Genomic DNA, 20538 nt, shown 5'->3' on the forward strand with positions numbered 1-20538 from the left:
TTATGCAACACTGCAAGTATTCAAATTGTTTCATAACATTACCCTGCTGTAGTTGTCACAACAGACCAGCAGTGCTGGCTAGTTTACTTATCCCCAGATTGTCCCTGAAAGGAAGAGGTTAAGAGAGAGTGACTCCTGAGTTTGTGGCAGAGGTGACAGTTGAATCAGATTGCTCCTAGATCACAGTGGAGCCCTGGGCAGAATTATGCCCTTCTCATCCCATTGACTTCAGTAGGGTTAGAAGGATGTAACTCTGCTTAGGATGGCTCCATTAGTCACTACGCTACACCCAGTATGCATGGCTGGCTTAGGCAGATTCCTGTATAGCGTGGAGCTGAGAACTTTGTTTTTTGTTTCATAGCACGAAAACATGGTAACTGCGTCGGTTGAAGTGATAGGAGCTGTTTGCCGACATCTTTCTTGGTCGGCGTACCTCTATCATTTGAAACATTTCATACATGTTTTGCAGACTGGACAGATCAATCAAAAACTGGGTGTCAGGTATAGTAAAGGTCACTTTCAGTTTTGTGTGGTTTTAATTTCCCTTGGCCAAGATTCAAAGTGCTTCTCTTCAGGCTTGGGCGAGTTCAACTTGGATCTCTTTGAACAGCAAGCTCCTATTATGTATCACAGTTTGTCTTTGAGAGTACCCTGCAGTCTAATTTCAAACACTTATCTGTAAGGTGTGCTGTCGTTTGAGAAGCACGAGTCCCAAACCCTCTTGGGTATGCGGAACAAATTGGGCATTTTTTTAGAGTCTTGCTGTTGCCAGTTATGTTTTTTTGCCTCAGGCTGCATCTGCATTAGCCATAATATCACACCCCGTACACTTCCTATGTTTTTAATCCAGATAAAGGGTGGTTGTAGCAACTGCCCTGGCCTTTGCAGTGTATACACTGGGTTGCCCACTTGTTGTTCTACTTGTTCAACTTTTAAAAAATGGTTTTGTACCAATGGGTATTTGTGCAGTAATTAAACCAAATGATTGTGCAAACAGGAACAAAGACCCCACAGACTGGCATAAGTAGGCACAAAGAAATGATCACTGGCCCCTATCCCAAAATGTGTCTGGTGACAGTGGCCCGGTGTTTGTGGCATTTCAGTTCAAATGTGTGGGGGGGGGGGTGCACTGCAAATTGAAGCAGAACCCCATGAACCAGAGGGGAGGTTATCAGCAGGCTAATGTTGGCTAAAAAATTTCTTGCTTTTGCACTGTGCTGGCAGCACAAGTCATATATGTGTAAATTTCCATGAATTTGAGCTAAGAGTATGATGTAAAAAAGATAAATGAAATTATGCTGAAAAGTACAGAGTGGGTTTCTATGTCCTTTTATTCCAGCCTTCATAATCTGTTTCAAAAGTTGGAAGTTTTTGAATAAATGTTTTTTTTTTTACTTCTAATCTTTTTGACAGTGTACTAGTTATGGTGCTGGAAGCATTTCATTTTGACCATGATACTCTTGAAAAGCAGCTTGAGGTGATTGAGAATAAAGGTAAATTTCTCATTTATACGTCTGATGGAATGGACTACTAACTCACAAATACTGTGCCACAATTAATTTGATTATTTTCTTGTTTTTGGTATAGCAGACTATAGAAGTACATAAGAAGAACCCTGTTGGATCAAACTAAACGTCCATCTAATCTGGCATCCTGTTTTTCAGAGTGGCCCGTTAGATGTCCCCTGGAAAGCCTATGAACAGGGCCAAGCCCCTCCCTGTTATTCCCCCCTCGCCTCCACAACAACTGCTATTTAGAGGCACACTCAGAACATGGAGGTGCCATTTAGCCATTGTGGCCATTAGCAGCTCAATCCCCCATGAGTTTGTTTGTTTTCCCTTTAAAGCCATCTTAGCTAATGACCATTACTGCATTCTGTGGCAGTGAATTCCGTAAGTTAACTCAGTGCTGAGTGGAGACTTTTGTCTCACCTGAATTTACTGCCTGTCAGTTTTAAATGTGTTCAGCTGTAGCTTACTTGGGTTTGTGGTGTTCATTTGGTTTGTGGCTTGAAAAGTTTGTATTGAAAAGGTATCCAAATGCCGTGTTACAGTGAGGGTCAGTAGGTGTAATCTACTGGAAACATATGGTCTTTGCCTGTTTGCCTGAGTAGCATTTGTGCAAACTGATTTCTGCTGACATGCTGGGGGGGGGTGTATCCTCACCTTTGATTTATCCCATTTCTGTCTGAAGAGGCTTCACATTAAATAAGGACTATAAAATGGGTTCATACAAATCTTCCATTAGGCTTTGGCACAGTCAGTGATGGCCATCGTGACAACTTCCTTATTCCAAAGCAACCACAGCTTTTCAAGTATGTGAAGCTGCCTTATATTGAGTAAGCCCATTGGCCCCTCTAGCTCAGTAGTATTGTGTGCTCTAACTGGCAGCTGCTTTTCCACAGCATCTACCAACAGAGATCTTTTGAATGCATGTGGTGCCAGGCAATGCTCCCCCTAAGCTGTGGAGTCTTGTGAGCAAAAGTTCTATTTTGTGAGCTACTGGCATTAAAGTTGTGAGCGAGCAATTTGGCTACTGCATCAATTAGCTTGCTGTGGAGCGATCCTTCCTGAGCTAAGACAAAAATGTGTGAGCTGGAGGCTAAAAACCTGTGAGCTAGCTCACACTAACTCAGCTTAGAGGGAACACTGGTGCCAGGTTAAATCTTGACATCTCCAGTTGAACTGTGTACTCAGTTAATGAGCTACGCCCTCCTCATCTTCCCAGCAGATGTTGAAGTTATGGATGCTGAGACTGAAGTGGAGAATGAAGCTATGGAGATGGAACTGAGTGATGGAGAACAAGGTCAACACACGAGCGAGAACCTTCCAGAGGATGCTGATAAACGAAAGGAGCTTAGTGGTTCTCTGCCTAATCAGTCTGTTAACATAGAAAATGAGAATTGCCAGAAAACTACAAAAGCAATCTCCATCCTACCTAGGAATAAGGAAGAGTTGGAGTGTCTGATTAAAAATATTCAAGAAACAGTAACTGGGAACATCTTGCCAAAAATGCACAGATGTCTCATTGCAAAGGTGAATTTCTAGATACTTCAGTATAATCTAAGTACATCCTGACTTTAAGTGGCTGAAGCTGTGGCGGTCATATAAGAGCTGAAAGTTTTCAGAGCCTCCCCCTGCCCCACTCAAACCCACCAGGAAGTGCGACTTGAAGGGAAGGCTGTTAGCTTTTGTATAAAGCTTGCCACAACTATTGATCTGTATTTTGGTGAATAATATCTAGCTGTCCGTCCACTCAACAGCAGCTGAAGCCCACAAAGTAGCTTTAGCTGCAAGCCAGCAATGCCATTTCTGTGGGTGGAATGGCTGTGTCTTCTCAGAAGGGAAGGTGCACAGAATTCCCAATTTGCATGATACCAAAGTGAAAAAACATGAGTTTACTCACACCTTTTCCTGTCTATGCTAAGTGGGTGTATATTTTCACTTCCCTGTGCACGTGTATAAAGAGAATGCCATTTGAGCCTTCAAAATAAGGGTGAGGCACATTTATTGTAGTGATTGGCATTCTGAATATGGCCAGCTGAGCTGAGAATCCCATGAAAGGCAAAAATGGATGGTAATCCTTAGGGTCAAAAAGGGTGGTCTTCCTTGGCTTCCTACTAACTTCCTCTTACTATACAAAATAAAGTTAAATTAACCTCTCTAGTTGAAGGCGATTTCCTCTATATATGCATACACATCACTGTTCACAGAAGTAACTCCATTTGTCTAACTTGGGCTGGCAAACTGTGCCTAGCAACCAGCAGGATTCTGGGTGATCAGGGGACATAGGGGGCAGTTCTTTCAGCAATGGTGTGACATCACTTCTGTGAAAAACCCAGAAGTGATGTCAGCCCTCTCTAGGAATTGCTGGGAACTCTGTGGCTTTACCATAGAATTCCCAGCAATTCCTAGAGAGGATTGATGACACCTGGATTTTTCATCGACATGACATTACATAGCCAGTGATTGTTTTTTTAAAAAATCTACTGTTGACTGCCGGAGTGCTGGTGTGCAGTGGGTGTTGGAGGTGGGAGATATGGCAACCCTACTTTCAGCTGTGGTTATGCAGTTCCTTTTTATCTGAAAACAGAGTATGTGCCTTCTCCATCTCTTCTCTCCCTCCCCCCCCCAGCTACCATATTCCTGTATCATTGTAAACTCTTATATGTGTCAGTTTAATTAACTAGCTATGTTTAGCCTGCACGTTTCTGATGTCCACCCAGCCTTATTCACTGAAAAATCTGTTTAGTAAAAATTTGTCACAAGCAGCTACCACAGCTTTTCTATCTGGTCATAGGTCTAAGACCGCTGTACAATGAGAGGGGTCAGTCAGATTCTCTAGTAATTGATTTTGCGGAGGGTCTGTCTTTGTATCTTGCAGGTACAAAGAGATGAAGAGCACAAGCTTGTGAAGTCCAAAGTTGTGAATGATGAAGAGGTGGTTCGGGTGCCGCTGGCTTTTGCAATGGTCAAGCTGATGCAGTCTCTTCCAAAAGATGTCATGGAAGAAAATTTGCCAAGGTACACTCCTCTCTCAAGGATGTTAATTCTGTTGGAGTTAAACATTATAAATACAGGATACTGCTAATTTGCTGGATAGCATCCATAGAGTAATCCTGAACAGCAGTCCTACCCAGTTAAACATGTGTTCAGTTCTCCTCTGTTCGACTTCTCTGGTGATTTTTGCCCTTCTTTGTTTCCAGCATTCTCCTGAGAGTCTGTTCTCTTCTGAGAAACAGAGCACAGGAGATCCGGGACATTGCGCGTAACACCCTGATGAAAATGATGGAGGCTTTGGGAGCACACTACTTCCAGTATGTCTTAAAAGAGATGCAGTCACTCCTCGTCCATGGTTACCAAGTAAAGTCCTGGTTTTCTTCTTCCTTGTAATTCTTGATCAGAGAGGGAGGAATTTACAGGGCAAATCAGAAGTGTTGCTTCCTTAGCTGTGTACAATGGCTGGATTATACCACCAATTCAGGATAAAGAATCCTGAAAAGGGTAGGAAAAGTGTGTGTGGAGATACGACCCTAAGGCGTTTAGAGCCTTTCTCCTATGGCCATCAAAACATGGTTTGTTTGAACATCTTTTAGTGGAGAGTCTTCTTTGGGCCTGCTGCTCCTCCACTTTGACCCATCATGCAGGCCAGATGTGGGAAGAGCTGCTGTTTTCTAAAGCTGTGTTTCCTGTATAGGCTTTATGAAGGGGATCAGAGATACCTTGTTCTGTTCCCCTTTGTAATGGCAATCTTGGTTTAGCGACCCAGTCCACAGATCTTGGTACGCTGCACGCAAGGATCTCTACACACACTGCTGTGGGGCAGGTGTTGGTATTGAGTTGGAAGGCAAAGTAAGTTTAGAAATCAGAGGGGGCCAGAAGTTTGAGCTATGCTGGATTATACAGCAGGTTGACTTTGTAGTTAGTGGTACTGAAGTTGCTCAGAATGATGTAGCTGTCATCTGTATTCCATCCCAGTGATGTGTCTGTGCTAGTCTTCCACCAAACAGGCAGAAAGTAGTTTGATATCTTTTTCTTGCATAGGTTCATGTGCTGACATTCACTGTCCACCTCTTGCTGAAAGGCCTTGCCAGTAATAGGCTTCATGTTGGTGATTTAGATCCCTGCTTAGATCTTATGATTGAGGTAAGTTACTCGAAACTGGTGTTTGTCAGCAGTGTCAGGTGCAACAAGAGTGTTTGTTTTGGAGATGTAACTGCTGGCTTGGGCCTGCAACTCCAGGTTTCTTGATGCTGGGGGTTATTTTTTTGTTTTGGATTGGGGGGGGGGATCATCCTTCATAAAGGAGCCCAAATAAGTAACAAGCCATTGTGCAAGAGAGAAAAAAAGGAACAGGTAGAATATTCTCCACTTTCAGACTAAGTTTTGCAGCCTTTAGTTCTGCTGATCAGGGTCTTGGGTGGGACCACAAGGTGCCCTTTTGCACGTGGAACGCGCCTCCCACTCATGGAAGGGCTCCTTGATGCCTTGTCCTGGAACACTGCCTAGGAAAAGTAAAAGCAAACCCCAAGACGATCTGCTTGCATAAGAGCTTGCATAACCTGGCACAGGTAGAAGTCTGAGAGCTGCTACAGAGACTACTTAATTATAGCCCTGTCTGAACTTTTGCGCAAGTGATTGCAGAACAGCACTAGCAGATATTTTTCTTCCTCTCACAGTTCTTTCGGCCCAGCCCTCTGCTCTTGAGTTCATTGGGGTGGATTGGGATGGTTACGGCTGTACTTCCCTGTGGCATTTTTCAAAATCTTGCCCTCCTTCCAAGAGGCTTAGGGGATATGGTTCTCTCCTCTTCCTCTCCATCCTGAGAGGTAGTCAGGATGGGGAGGTGTGAGTGGCCCAAGGCCAACCCAGTGAGCTTCATGGCTCCCCAGCCTTAGTCTGATTCTGAAATCATTATGCCACACTGCCACACTGACTATGTGCCTCCTGTGAAGTCACCAGATATCCTGGTTCAGGAGCTGACCAGCTTCATCAGCTGAAGATTATGTATCTCTCCCCCCCCCCGCGCCCTTTTCAGATCTTTTGTTCCTTCAGTGGGAGAAGGGCCAGATCAAAACATTAAACTAATGGCCTATATCCAGCCTCATAGTTCCAAAGCCTCAAGGGTTTTTTTTTACATTTTTGGCAGTGCAATTTCTGCTGGTCCCCCCCTCCTGCTTCAGTCACTGAATCCCTGTAGATTTTCTTCCTGAAGCTCAGTGGACCCTCAGGAAGCACATAGGGGGGGAAATGGGGTGGGGGTGGGGGGCACACCGGGAACCAATAAACTGCTGTCCTCTCTTCCAAAAAAGTGCCCTTAAGATTTCAGTGTGTGTGGCTGGATACAGACAAATGCATTCAGCCGTGGATATGGGGAAACAATCACTGCCCTGCTATAACTAATTGTTCCATTATCTTCTGAAAAGATTTTCAATCACGAACTGTTTGGGGAGGTTGCTGAAGAGAAGGAAGTGAAAGCCATAGTTTCCAAAGCAATGGAAGCTCGCAGAAGCAAGAGTTATGATTCCTATGAAATTCTTGCCAAGTATGTTGGAAAGAACCATGTGACTAAGCTTATTCTTCCATTAAAAGAGGTAAGAGGGTACAGTTAATTTTCACTGGGATGCCAGAGTGTGTTGTGCTGTGGATAAGGGAATCTAATTCTTCTGGTGAGAGTACACTGTAAGTCTCCCTTAGGCATTACATTGGCAGCATGGGAGCTTCTGCCATGAGTGTCCTGCCCTTGTTGCTCTGTCAGGTCAGAAATTTAGAGATCAGCACTGTGATCTCATAGCCTAGAGTACTTCTTATGGGATTGGCCAGTGGTCCAAAACAGAGCCAACTGTCGGCACCACTTTTAAAACCCCTCTTCTCTGTTGTACAAAACAGCTCCCTGTACCACATGTGCGCCCTTTTCTGTATAAGGAACAGTCTGTTCCTACTCAACAATGCTCTTGCCTCGGTCGCTAACATAATTTCCTGAATAAGGGATGACAAGGGTAACTAAGGGGAACCAGGTGGAGCAGTTTGGTGTAGTGGTTAAGTGTGCGGACTCTAATCTGGGAGAACCGGGTTTGATTCCCCACTCCTCCACTTGCACCTGCTGATGTGACCTTGGGTCAGTCACAAGCTCTGGCACAGCTGTCCTTGAAAAAGAGCAGTTTGTGTCAGAGTTCTCTCAGCCCCACCCACCTCACAGGGTGTCTGTTGTGGGGAGGGGAAGGGAAAGGAGTTTGTAAGCCGCTCTGAGACTCCAAGTGAAGGGCGGGGTATAAATCCAATCTCCTCCTCCTCCTCATTCTTTTCATTTTGAGTTGTGGTTCCTCATGTGTTTCCCTGCCTGCTGCCGTTCACCTTTCCAGTGAAAGCAGACAGTGAAGGGCTTTTAATGGGATCGGTGGCCTTCCAGGATGTGGTTAAGGACTGCCGGTTGCTGTCTGCTGTGTAAAGATGTCCGTTGATGAAACAACCAGTTGGATCATTAGTATGAATTTCCTATTAGAGCAGGCAAAAAGAGCAGTCTGTGACACAATGAAAGAGTTAGGGTTTTATGGGAGTTTTTATGGGAGGGTGTTCCTAGTAATACAGAAGCGGATGCGGGTTTTATGTGGTATTTATTTACTTAAAAGGTTTATAGGCCACTTCTTCAGAGATCTGCTTGAGGTGGCCCTCAAAATAAAAAGGTGAGATATGTAATACTGCGCCTTTTCAGAATGTGCAGCAAAAGGCAGACTAAGTATTTATTTATTTATTTACTTAGATTTGTACCCCTCCCTCCCTGCCATGGGAGGCTCAGGGTGGCCAGCATCATAAAAACATAATACAATAAATATATAAATATCTAACAAGTCATTAAAACTTAACTTACATCATATAAAGTGCTAGCCATCCGTCCTATGATTCTTCCAAGGAAGTCAAGGTAGCATACACTCTGTCCCAAGGTTCTCCACTGAGGTTCGTGACTGAGTGGGGATGTGAACTTTGATCTCCCCAGTCCAAAACGGCTCCTCCCTATTCCTTCATCATAAGCAGATCACATGGTCTAAAATGACTCTGTATGTTTGGACTCTGAGCATTAAGGTGATTTTTGTGATGTTGACTTACTTGCAGATTTTAGAGAATACCACAAGTCTAAAGATGTCCAGGAAGGTGCATGAGACTCTACGCCGCATTGTGTCTGGATTGATAATGAATACAGCAATGACTGCCGAATGTATTCTTCTGCTGAGCCATGGCCTGATTAGTGAAAATCTGCCATTAATAACAGAGAAAGCAAGGCAAGTCTAGCAGGAGTTATGATTTCTTCTATAAAATCAAACTTCTTCTCATTTCCTTGCTTGAACCACTTTTTAAATTGTGATGTGATGCCTTTTAAATATATATTGAAGAACAGAAGAAAGGAACCTCTTTGTTATAAGTACAACCATCGAAGTAAAGCCTATGGACACCCCCCCCCCCCAATGTGTACTTCTGTTACTTTCAGTGAAGCCATTTTAAAGTTAGATCAGCAGTGGGTTACTTTCTCCTAGGGTAAGTGAGCATAGTTATGCAAATAAAGGTTATTGGATCAGATTGGGTAAGTGAGCGGTAATCTGTCGACTCTGAGTGCGCAGGACGCATGGGCCTGATTCAGGCATGTGAGTCATGCTTCTCTGCTCTCTCTTTCCCCCAAACACTGGCTCCTTCTCTTGCTTCCTGGTTCGTGTAAACAATAGTTTGCTATGATGATCAAACTGGGCAAATGTTTTTGTGTGAAAATTGTGGTTTACCTTCAAGCCAGAACCAGAATCCATGGCTTGCCTGATTTTGACACATGCCAAACTCTGGTTTGCTGAACCAGGAAGCAAGAGAGGAAATCTGAGCAGACAAGGGGAGGAAGAGGGAGAAGGCTGCCCACAAGCACAAAGCTCAGCCCTCAGTGCGAGGGTCAGAGTTTCACCTTGGCCACAAAAGGTGCAATTAATAAACTCTTAATCCAAAGCAGTCTTGCTGAAGTCACTAAGATTACTTGGAAATAGTTGGTCAGACTCATTCTGAGGCATTCATGAGAAGTTCAACCCCGATTTTGCGGGGGGGTGTGTGTCCTTTCTTGGCTCAGAGTTGGTGTAGCAAGTATTTGCTTTACTTTTCCTTATCTATGCTCGTTTCCAGAACAAAAGCCCCACCTCCTCCAGATCCTCGTTTGAAACCTGAGAGCTGCCTCTTACTTCCACCAACCCCAGTTCGGGGAGGGCAAAAAGCACCAGTGAGCAGCCGGACCAACATGCACATTTTGGTTGAATCAGGGCTTCGGGTAAGACGCACGCCCCAGACCTTTAAAAAGAAGCTCTTTTTAAAAAAATGTAATGTAGGCAGACCATTGCCGTCTGCTTCATGCGTTGGATCTTGCAGATCCATTCTGCTAGTGAAGGGGCTTTCCTCTGGTGGAAGGAGCCTTCTCCTCTTATATGCTGTTCCAAGTCAGGGAACTGGAGGAAAGCACCTCTGGTAGTGGGATGCTTCCCTGTGAATGGTTACTTTTCTGACAACCTGAGAGGCCGTAGTGTGGGGTGGGAGATGAACTGTACCTCCTTGGCCACAAGAGCCATGCCCTACTTTGCTGCACAATTTACTCTGTGAGGTGGCTGTGCCATTGTGACCTCTCATTCTTCATCCCCACGTCTGAGGTAGTATTTTAGAGTAGTGTGGGGATAGCCATCATTTTATGAGTCATTCCTCCCCTGGGGGACTGTCTGAGGCTTCTTTTTAAATAGGCAGAGAGGAATGCGTAAGCAGCACGGGGCTGAGGTTGTGCATGTGTGTGTAAATGCTCCCTCTAAGCTGTGGAGTCTTGAGAGCAAAAATTCTGCTTTATGAGCATTAAAGTTGTGAGCGAGTGATTTGGCTACTGCAAAAATTAGTTTGCTCCGGAGCCATCCTTCCTGAGCTAAGGCAAAAATCTGTGAGCTGGAGGCTAAAAAACTGTGAACTAGCTCACACTAACCCAGCTTAGAGGGAACCGTGGTGTATCTCCTTACATCTACTTGTTCTGTCTTTATGCCAATAAAGGTATTGTATTTGTATTTGTACTTGTTCTATCACTTTCCCTGCCTGTAAGTTCCCTTGTTGAGATCACTGCTGCATTTCCAAGATGTAATTGAAGAATCTCATCATATTAAATGACTTCTGTATAGTGTTTGTAACCTGAAAGTTTCCCTTGTTTTCATCTGAGTGCTTCTCCTGTGTGTGTATGTGTGTAATGCCTTGGCTTTCTTTGCTGTGCAGTTGCTCCACATGAGCTTGAAGAGGTCCAAAATAAATTCTTCGGATGGGAATGTTTTAGAAATGCTGGATCCTTTTGTACATCTGCTGATCAGCTGTCTTCAGTCCAAAGACGTTAAGGTAGGATTCTGAAGTGGGGTGGAGCTGGTCTTCTGCAGGGCCAAAGCTGAAGTTCTCCCAGGGCTCTTTTCTTTATGCTGCTGCTAAAGTAAATAAAGAAGTTGGAAGAATGCCCACTTTTTGCTTACTGATCGCTTAGATGCCAGATTAGATAACAGAACAAGCCTGAGTCTACTGTCTGGCTGCATTTAAGTATGTTTCTAACCCTTATGGCTACTGAGAAGAGCTCAGAAGATAAAACCCACTGGTACATTTAGACTGGGTATCCAGAGTCCTTTTCTCCACATCTGGAAATAACAGCACTTCTCTTTCAAGACCTTCATATTTTGTACTTAGGTGCAGACACTCTGGTGTAAACTGCATTTTAGGCAGCAATAATGAATCAAAATGATTGCTGTTGCATCAAAATGGTTGGGGGTTCCCTGCAATATACATGGAAACGTAGGGGGGGGGAGGATTGGACCATGTGTATGTGTGCATGGGGGTGGCGGGGGGTGGAAACCCAGGCTTCTTAAATGCACTTGTCTCCTCATAATGATTCACTTCCGTAAATATTTTGGCCTTGAGTATTTGTGCTAGAGTACAAAAAGTCATGTGAATTGGCCCTCAGAAAACATTTCAGGCAGATTTAAACTTTGGCATCAGTAAGCATTAGACCATTCTGAGATCCATCTCTCTTTTGGTTCTGTGCTTAGATATTTATTTATTTGCCATCAAGTCAAGCTGACTTCTGGCAACCCCTAGTGGGGCTTGGACAAGGGACATTCAGAGGTGGCTTGCCATTTCCTGCCTCTGTGTCACAACCCTGGTAGTCCTTGGAGGTCTCCCATCCAAATACTAGCCAGGGGCTGGCCCTGCTTAGCTTCCGAGATCTGACAAGATCGGGCTTGCCTGGGCTATACAGGTCAGGGTGATATTTATTTATCTATCCATTTAGTTAGTTTATACCCCACCTTTCTCCCTGGTGAGGACCCAAAGTGGTTTATGTTATTATCCTCTACTTCATTTTATCCTCCCTACAACCCTGTGAGGTAGGCTACACCCAAGATTATCCAGCAAGCTTCCATGGCAGAGGGATTTGAGCCTGAGTTTTTAAAAACCAGAACTTCAAGACCCAGCTTATATCAATTACTTTGACAGAACTATGTTGAAAAACATTTAAGTCCTGGACATGCTACATAGCAGCCTTGTTGAAGCTAAGCAAGTCTAGGCCTGGCTGTGGCTGGATGGCCAACTACCCAAGACATGGGTTCTTCTTTAAGACATTCCAGTCAGGGTCTTGTGGCTGCTGCCTAACCAGTCTTTGGCCCACACAGGTTTTCTTTTTCTTTCTCTTTCCTTCTCTCCTAGGTGGTCACTGGTGCTCTACAGTCCCTTTTATGGATCTTAAAGTTTCCTCTGCCAGCTGTAGAAGCAAACATGGAACAGCTGATCAAGCATCTGTTCCTTCTGCTGAAGGACTTTGCCAAACCAGGAGCAGCTAAGGGCCAGAATTTCCATTTGGTCATAAATTGTTTCAAAGTAAGTTTTCATCGAAGGCACAGCTCGAGCGCTAATTCTCTGAGACGCTCTATCTGAATCCATTTGCCCGCAAGAAGTGGCGGAAGTGTGGATAATCTGTGTGGTGGAAGAGCCTTCAGTTTTCTTTTGGAAACAGCTGAGAATGAGCATGCCTGTGTTGTCCAGTCACGTTTTAAAAAAGTTTATTGACATGTTATTCAATGACTGGTTTCAGGAGCCGTTCTCAACTTATTGCCTGGTAGCTAGACAGCTTATGCCTGGCCCTGAGCCCTGTCAGTCAACAGAAGTTGGGAACTTCTGCATAGGATACAAAAGAGAGTGGGTGGAGAAGGCCTGATCCGGAATATTATAGAGCAGGGGTCCACATGGTGCCGGTCAGCACCTAGGTGCCTGCCAGTACCTTTTCTGGTGCCCACCAAATGTTTTTAGAAAGTGGGCAGGGCCAGATGGGGCTTTTGCCCAGCACAGCTAATGATTGGCCATTGGAGTCTTAGATAATATGTACTATATAGTTATATTTTACTGATGTATTTTATTGTTTTAGATTGTGAAGGCCGATGGCCTTATACAGTAAATTTTCTACCTACCATAGCGCAGGGATCTTCATTGTGTGACTGAAAGTAAGCTGCGGCAGCCATTTTGTGATTGGCTCTACTTCCTGTAGTGGCCATTTTGTGGCTGCACCCACCATGCTTTATCAGAATTCCAAAAAATGTCTACAGGCTCAAAAAAGTTGGGGTCCCCTGCTATAGGGGGTCCAGTATTGTGGTTATTTTCCTTTCCCTAGAAGCTCATAGATACATATAATTTTGAGCAGCAGAAAATTTCTAGGTATTCTGTTTGGAATCAAGAGTTAAAAGGACTGATACATAGCCACAGCCAATGTAATTTTCGGGTCATTATCTTTGAATAAGAAGAGAACATTTCCCAGAGAGTAGGGAGGTAAGTGGTTGCTTAATAGGGGCATAATTTAGTGGTTCTTGATAGTCACAAACATAGGACACTCAAGCAAAATGTGGAAAGGTGTATCGATCATTTGCAGGCCACAAGGGTAGATTCTGTCAGAATATACCTTGCCAGCAAACTTGCCTTGTAAAACCATAGAAGGAATGATGTTCAACTTTGCAAAGAAGAATGCCCTACAAAACCGTGAAACTGAGAGATAATAGATAAGAGGGTAGTACATTAGAAGGGGAGATGCCATAAAACAAAGAAGAACAAATGTGGTGGCCTCTCACTAAGGTACTGCGATGGTCAATCTCCCAGACGCATTTCCTAATCAAGATAAGAGAATCATGCTTTCGCCAGGCCAATCTATTTTGGGAGGTCATACCAGTTAATAATAGTTTATTGTCCACCATTTTCAGCTACATATGTAGATTTAAGAGTCTTTTCCCAGTAGAGCAAGTAGACTGTCTTCAGAAAAAATATATATCCTCCACTTAAAAGCAAGGAGCTATGCTCTAGTCTCTAGTGACTTCTGTTCATATTCTGCCTGCGAGGTAATGTTGGAAACACAATTAGTTTTCTCAGAAACTGGGAGAGTGGAATGCCAATTTTCCCTGCAACTGTATTTATCCAAATTGCAGATCCAAAGAGTACAAGGGAACAACTTTCAGGTTGAAAATCTGAAGAGCTCCAGGTATATATATCTGTCCCCTTTGGAATAAAAGAAATTTCTGAAAGATCCAAAGGACAGTTTTGCCTTATTAAGGACAACTTTAAAGTGAGATTTCCAGGGTAGATCAACTGAGAACAGAATACCTAGATAAGAAAAAAGTTTTTCCTTGTTCAATTAGATATCCATCTATAATCCATCTTGAGACGGTCCGCCTCCTGTTTTAGAGAATACTAGAATCTTAGATCTATTATAATTGAACAATAGGGTTTCATTCCTGCAATAATTAGAGAAAATTTTAAAGCTCTTAGTAAGCCAATCCTTGTTTGTGATAAAATAACAGCATCATCTACATAAAGTAAAATAGGGACATTAGTATTAGCAAGTTTAGGTGAATGGCAAGATTTGTCGAAATTTAAAGCAATGTAATTTAAATATAAACTGAACAGCAGTGGCGCCATTAAACAACCTTGTCTAACTCCTGTGTCCAAATGAAATATGTTTGATAAATGACCCTCAATTCCACAGCAGACTTGGGCAGTTGGATCAAAATACAGGCACTGAATGATGCCTAGTAATCTTTTATCTATGGTGGTTTTCCCTAAGTTTCCCCATAGCTTAATGCAGCTGACAGAATCAAATACTCTCTTAAGTTCCATAAAACCTGCATACAATCATCCTCGTTAGCTGTGTTTTTATCAGCTAGAGGATACAAAATCAGACAATGGTCTAAAGGTTGAACAGGCCCCCCTGAACCGGATTTGCTCATTCCCTAAAATGGCCCCAGACGCAATCCAAAGCACACAAAATATAATTTATCCAATGAGGAAAACAAACTAATTTGGTGTTAACAGCATAGGTCTGATCTATTTCCTTTTTCGAAAATCTGAACAATAATAGGATTGTATTTGCTAAGAGATGAAAAGATGGTACTGTTCCATCTAAAGACGAGTTTATTTTTAAATTGTTTGATATAGCAGAAATGGAGAAATTAACCTTTATCACTGAAGAAAAAAGTCTAGAGAGTTTTGAAAATTATTGGTCTGGTTTTTATAGATGGTTGAAAGAGTTTAATTTTGGTTTAATTCAATGAATGAGGTTTATTTTTGGCTGTGTATAATCTAACAGTTTTAAATAAAATAAATTAAAAATGTATAATCTAAAGTGTAAAAAGCAAAGGTAATTTTTTCTGAATTTTATGAAGATTTCTGCAAAAATGTAGCAATGAAATGATGATGGCCAAATTTTGGCACATTTATAATAGAAAACCAATAAAAAAAAATAACAGGTTCTCTCCAGGATCTGGGAATGAAGGTAGAAGAATTGGTAAAAGCCTGGTGCTATTACCTTGGCCGATCATTAATCATTAGGGATTAAGCCAGGCCTGATTGCTTTGCCTGATCAGAGAGCCTGGATGGAAAGCTCAGCTTCGTTATTAGAAATGTCAGGCCTAAAGGGAACAGGAGAAACAGTAGAGGAAGATGTAATGATTGCTTCATCTTCTGAAAATAGTACTTTAAAATGATTTTCCCAGACATGTGGGGCATTGCAGGAGAAAATTTTAAATGGTGGATTGATGGCAGAGTTAACAATAGACCAAAAGCGTATGTTGTCATTATTATTAACTGCAGATATAAGTCAACTCCATTCTCTAGCTAGAGCCTTCTGTTTGTTTAATTGAATCTTTGTAGCCTTTTTTAAGGTTTAGTAGCTTCCTCAGAATTATGATAAATACTTTCCACTGGATCTGCCTTTAAAGTAATCTGCAGTCTCTGTGAAACCATGTGTTTCAATTTGCCTTCCTGCTCTGATCCAACAAAATATCCTTGACATATAGAGACTTGATTCAGGAATCCTGGACAGATTGGATGAGGAAAAATAGCTAGCTGTGGTTATTTTGTAGTTCTTCAGTCACCCGCAAACTCACTTGAAACTTAGGAACAGAAGAAGAGCCTTGAATCTCATTGTTGTTTAGATTTAAAATGATGTATTTGCGAAACTTGTGGACCACTTATTTCTGAGGTCTCCAAATAGTTCTCATTAAAATTCATACTGCCCAGTTAAAACAATCTGTTAGAACTATCCATCATAAAAAAGGAGTTCATTGCCAGAGTGAAAAAAATAATAAGTTTTATCACAGAGCTTGGGGAAATGGAAAAACATCCTCTACAAAGTCTGTAGGAATTGATTGCATGGTCTTTGACATTAGGTATCATAAGGCTGAGGCCACTATGGAAAAGCGTTTCCTGGGGGTCTCCACCAATATCAATAACTAGAAGGATCTTCTGAAGGGAGCCCCACCTTCAGCTTTGAGGATTGTGTCTCTGGTAGAACATCACAGGTGTATAATTGCATTTTTTAAATTTACAGTGTGTGTCTCTGCTTGTGAGGAACACAAAGAGTCATGTAACAGATAAGCAACTTCAAGTATTGCTTGGATATGCGGAGGAAGATATCTATGACTCCTTACGACAAACCACTGCTTTTGGGCTCTTAAAGGTATTGCACCATACCACATTTTGTTTTAATATTTGTTTCTTAAAATTGAAATCAAGCAATTTTTCATTAGCGCTGAGTGCTGTGCCCTAAATACAGCTTGGATGTATATCTTTATCTTTTTAATGTGCATTATGAAGAGTTTAAATTGCCTGTGGTTGAGGAGATTATATTCCAAGGAGGAAGGAGACCTCAGAGAATGGAATTCTAAACGTGCTCTGTATGGAAGAGGTCCTGAATGCTGCCTTTATACTGTGTGTAATCCTGGCGTGTCAGCTTAACAGTGGAACTTTTTCTTTCTTTCAGTTTAACAGCTAGCCCAGAGGACACAGGTCCTCGTAGAAATTCGTAGCTGAGAGTCTTAATTTCCTCAGGTACATAAGCCACTGCAGTGATATCTATACATTAGATAAATTTCTGGCCAGAAACATTTCAAGATGCATAAAAAAGCATGTAAAACCAGTGAAATAACATAAGTTGTCTTGTATTTGACAAGAGTGTGGAGAAAAATTACCTTGACTCAGATTTCTTTTTTATTTTTTTTCAAAGGCTATATTATCCAGAAAATTGATTGTGCCTGAAATTGATGGTGTCATGCAGAAGGTTGCAAACTTTGCCATCACAGGCCAAAGTGAGCAAGTTCGAATCCAATGCAGACAGGTTTGTAGAAATTAAAGGTCTCTCCCCCCCCCCACACACACTGTTGTTTTTATTCTTACAACTGTTCCTAGAAGCTCCCTTGGTGGTTATTCTGGCACTTACCAGATCTCTTTCTGTCATGACTGCGGAGAGTTCATTGCAGGAACTGGTTAAGATCGTGCACTTGGTTTAGTGTTTAGTAAGTTCCAGCTATATCAATGGAGTTAACTTGGTTTACACCCAGATAAACTACTTTTAACTTGGACTGGGACACGAGCAGGGCTTTCAGGATTCTGCAGAAGGCCAGAAAAAAAAGTGTTTGATATTGAACACAGTTATTTACTTTGAAAATCTCAGCTTTCACATTTTTTTCTTAAAAGATGTGAGTGCCTACTCCTTTTGATTGTCCAGATGGGTTTGTGATTTTTCTGGAGAGAGACCCATCAGACTTCCAGTCATCAAGGATTTGACTTCCAAACGCCATCTAGTTTGTTCTCACTCCTTATAATTGACAGAATATAGTCTCCCAGATAAGCAAACTTGTGCAAATGTTCTTAACTGGAATAATACAGATTGCAGACTTTGGTCTGAGCTCCACATGCTTGTGGCAAGCAAAAAGAACTTACTTGTGTGATGTTGTACATGCCTGACATCTCAGCCACTACATGTGAGCCCTCAGCTACTCCATGTGTGCTGTTACCGCTTGAAGTTGTTGTTCCTGGGAGTCTAGTGGTGCATTGATTGTCCAGTTATTTAATTTGGGGTTTATATCACATGGGTGAGTTCTTCTGTCCCACCAACATTGCATTTAAATTGGGCCAAATTTTTTCTTGGCTCAGACTCTTGTCATGGAAGACCCGGAGCTTTGCCCATGACTCTGATAAACATATTCTACAAAACCACACTATTCTGTATTATGAGATTGTCTTCTCAATTTATTTGTGGAACTAAACCTGAGCCATAGAAGCAAAAAGCCATAAATATCTTCCTGGAAGTTAAACTCGCCTTTTCATTGTACAGCGTTAACATAATTAGATGGCCCTGTTCAGATAGTGTTCAGGGTTGTGGGAGTGAGAGGACAGGTAAGCTTGGGCAACAATCTGAAGCACTGGGGCATGTTTGCCCAGAAGATGGGAGAGGGAGAAAGGGGCTAGAGATGGAAAACTAGATTGAGAAGGTAGACTGAAGCAGAGGAGGTGAGGTTTGCACACATAAAGTTCATGCTCAATTCCTGGCAGCTTCCGTTAAAGAATCTCAGTAAACTGAGATGGGAAAAGGTCACTACTTGAGATACTGGAGAGTTGCTGCCAGCCAAGTTTGACAGCACTAGGCTAGATGGTTTACTAGATGAGGGGGTTCCTTTTCACCATCTTTATGTGCATTTGGTAGAAGAATGGCAGAAGCAACAGCAGAAGCCTTAGGCTTGATCTGGCACTATAGTTGAAGCACATGAGTCACAACCACATCCATAAAGATGTGTAGCTTCTTGTTGGCAAGAACAGACTTGCAAGCAGAGCTGGGAATTGCTTCAGCATTTTATGGGTATGGTTGGGAGCCAGTTGTGGCTTCTTCTCATTTAAAACATGATGTTTGAGCATTTGACTGGCAGGTGATCCATCCTAGGTTTTCAGGTTTTCTAGCATCTTTTCAATGTTATAGTGATCTGGACATCAAAAATGATAGTGGCATCATAGTTACTTGAGCTGGTCCTCCAGAGTGTAGGAAACATTTACGGAGTCCCTTAGGGTAACTTGAGCGGTGGCTCAAGTGGTTAAGACGCTGAACTGCAGGCTGTGGAAGGTCAGTAGTTCAGCAGTTCGAGATCCGGGTGCCGCATGATGGAGTGAGCTCCCGTCTGTAGTTCCAGCTCCTGCCAACCTAGCAGTTTGAAAGCAAGAAATTGCAAGTAGATAAATACCTTCAGTGGGAAGGTAACAGCGTTCCGTGCGCCTTGGTGTTTAGTCATGCCGGCCACATGACCACGGAAACGTCTTCGGACAGCGCTGGCTCTTTGGCTTTGAAACGGAGATGAGCACCGCAGCCCTAGAGTCGACAAGACTGGCTTTCGAGCAAGGGAACCTTTACCTTTACCTTAGGGTACTACTGGCAATTGGCTGTCTGGCACAGTGGTCTTCAGTGCACAGGTCAGGGCTCTCGACTGGGTCATAGAACCCCACTAGGTCATGTGTCTTCTGCAGCTGTCAATTTTTGCTCCTGTTGGCAAGGACCTGCAGCTAGTGTGCATGGGTAAAGAGCAAAGGTTTCATGCCTCCTGTCTTTCTTTGCATGCATGGTGAGAGGATCATCAAGCTGACGAGGGGAAGCCACTTGGTGGCAGGGAGGGTTCTCCTGGGACATTGGCTTGTTCTTTGCTTTGGTGCATCTCTTGGTGCTTGTCCTGTGTTTTCTGACTCTGGACCTTGCTTTGATGGTGGTGAGGTCATAATTCTGACTCACCTTCCTGTCACTTGACAAGTCTCATCCTTGCAGCTCAGTGAGTCCAATGCCACAACCTGGGAGTTAAAGGTGCATCCAACCTGTGGAAAGGTTAAAAATCACTACTGTAATGTAGTCCCCTGTCCGTGTGAAGTGATGGCTCCCTGTTGAAGAGAGATGCTTCACTGCTATGTTGCTGCAATTTAGACAGCTGTCTAGAGATGTTCATCTTACTTCTGGAACCCAGTGTAGCAGGGTGGTTGAAAGAACAAGCAGGGATCTGGGAATTCATTGGTTCAAATGCTGCCTCAGACACAAAGTTAACTCGATGTCATAAGGCAAACCGCTTGCTTTCTCACTTCTGGCCTACCTTGTAGTGTTGTTGTACAAATTTAAATTATGTGGATGAAGTGCTTTAATCACTGCAGGAGCAAGAGAAATGTCATATATATATATATATATATATATATATATATATATATATATAATTTTCACAGAAATAATGCTTTTCTTGTTTGCTTGTTTCCCACCAGATTTTTCTAAAATATATTCTTGATTATCCCCTTGGTAAAAAATTGAAACCCAACTTAGAGTACATCTTTGCTCAGCTCAAGTAAGTACTCAGAGATCATTGAATGTATAATTCTTGTGAGACGCAGAGAGAGAGAGAGGAGAGAGAGAGAGAGAGAGAGAAGCTGACACTTTCTCACTGGTGTGGATGGAGCTCTCTTCTGAGCATGGGTTATTTGGGATCATTCAGATCCGATCCAAGACCTCAAAGTAAAACCCTGGCAATATTGGAAGCAACTGAAAATGCCTAAAAACTGTGCCTTTGTTTCTGCGTAAACAAATGGAGGCACTGGGGTTGGATTCAGAGTTCCATTTCAGAAGGTATTTCCACCTATAGAAGGGAAGTTCCCTGCCTTCCTCCTTCCACTGTAGCCCTTG

The 20538-nt window shown here is 42.7% G+C and overlaps 1 protein-coding gene across 1 annotated transcript in view; it reads left to right on the forward strand.

The window, feature by feature from the left end:
* The window catches only part of UTP20 (UTP20 small subunit processome component), an 82442-nt gene that overhangs the window by 52312 nt on the left and 9592 nt on the right, over positions 1 to 20538 (forward strand). The window contains exons 39-52 of the mRNA XM_015421304.1: positions 362 to 501; positions 1414 to 1493; positions 2731 to 3035; positions 4384 to 4523; positions 4706 to 4862; positions 5544 to 5645; positions 6926 to 7093; positions 8610 to 8776; positions 9651 to 9792; positions 10764 to 10880; positions 12231 to 12401; positions 16390 to 16518; positions 17065 to 17175; positions 20124 to 20203. Of these exons, the coding sequence (XP_015276790.1) occupies positions 362 to 501; positions 1414 to 1493; positions 2731 to 3035; positions 4384 to 4523; positions 4706 to 4862; positions 5544 to 5645; positions 6926 to 7093; positions 8610 to 8776; positions 9651 to 9792; positions 10764 to 10880; positions 12231 to 12401; positions 16390 to 16518; positions 17065 to 17175; positions 20124 to 20203 (2009 nt within the window). The remainder of the gene's footprint in view (positions 1 to 361; positions 502 to 1413; positions 1494 to 2730; positions 3036 to 4383; positions 4524 to 4705; positions 4863 to 5543; positions 5646 to 6925; positions 7094 to 8609; positions 8777 to 9650; positions 9793 to 10763; positions 10881 to 12230; positions 12402 to 16389; positions 16519 to 17064; positions 17176 to 20123; positions 20204 to 20538) is intronic.

Source organism: Gekko japonicus, unplaced genomic scaffold (genome assembly GCF_001447785.1).
Source record: "Gekko japonicus isolate JY-2015 unplaced genomic scaffold, Gekko_japonicus_V1.1 scaffold443, whole genome shotgun sequence".
Lineage (NCBI taxonomy): Eukaryota > Metazoa > Chordata > Lepidosauria > Squamata > Gekkonidae > Gekko > Gekko japonicus.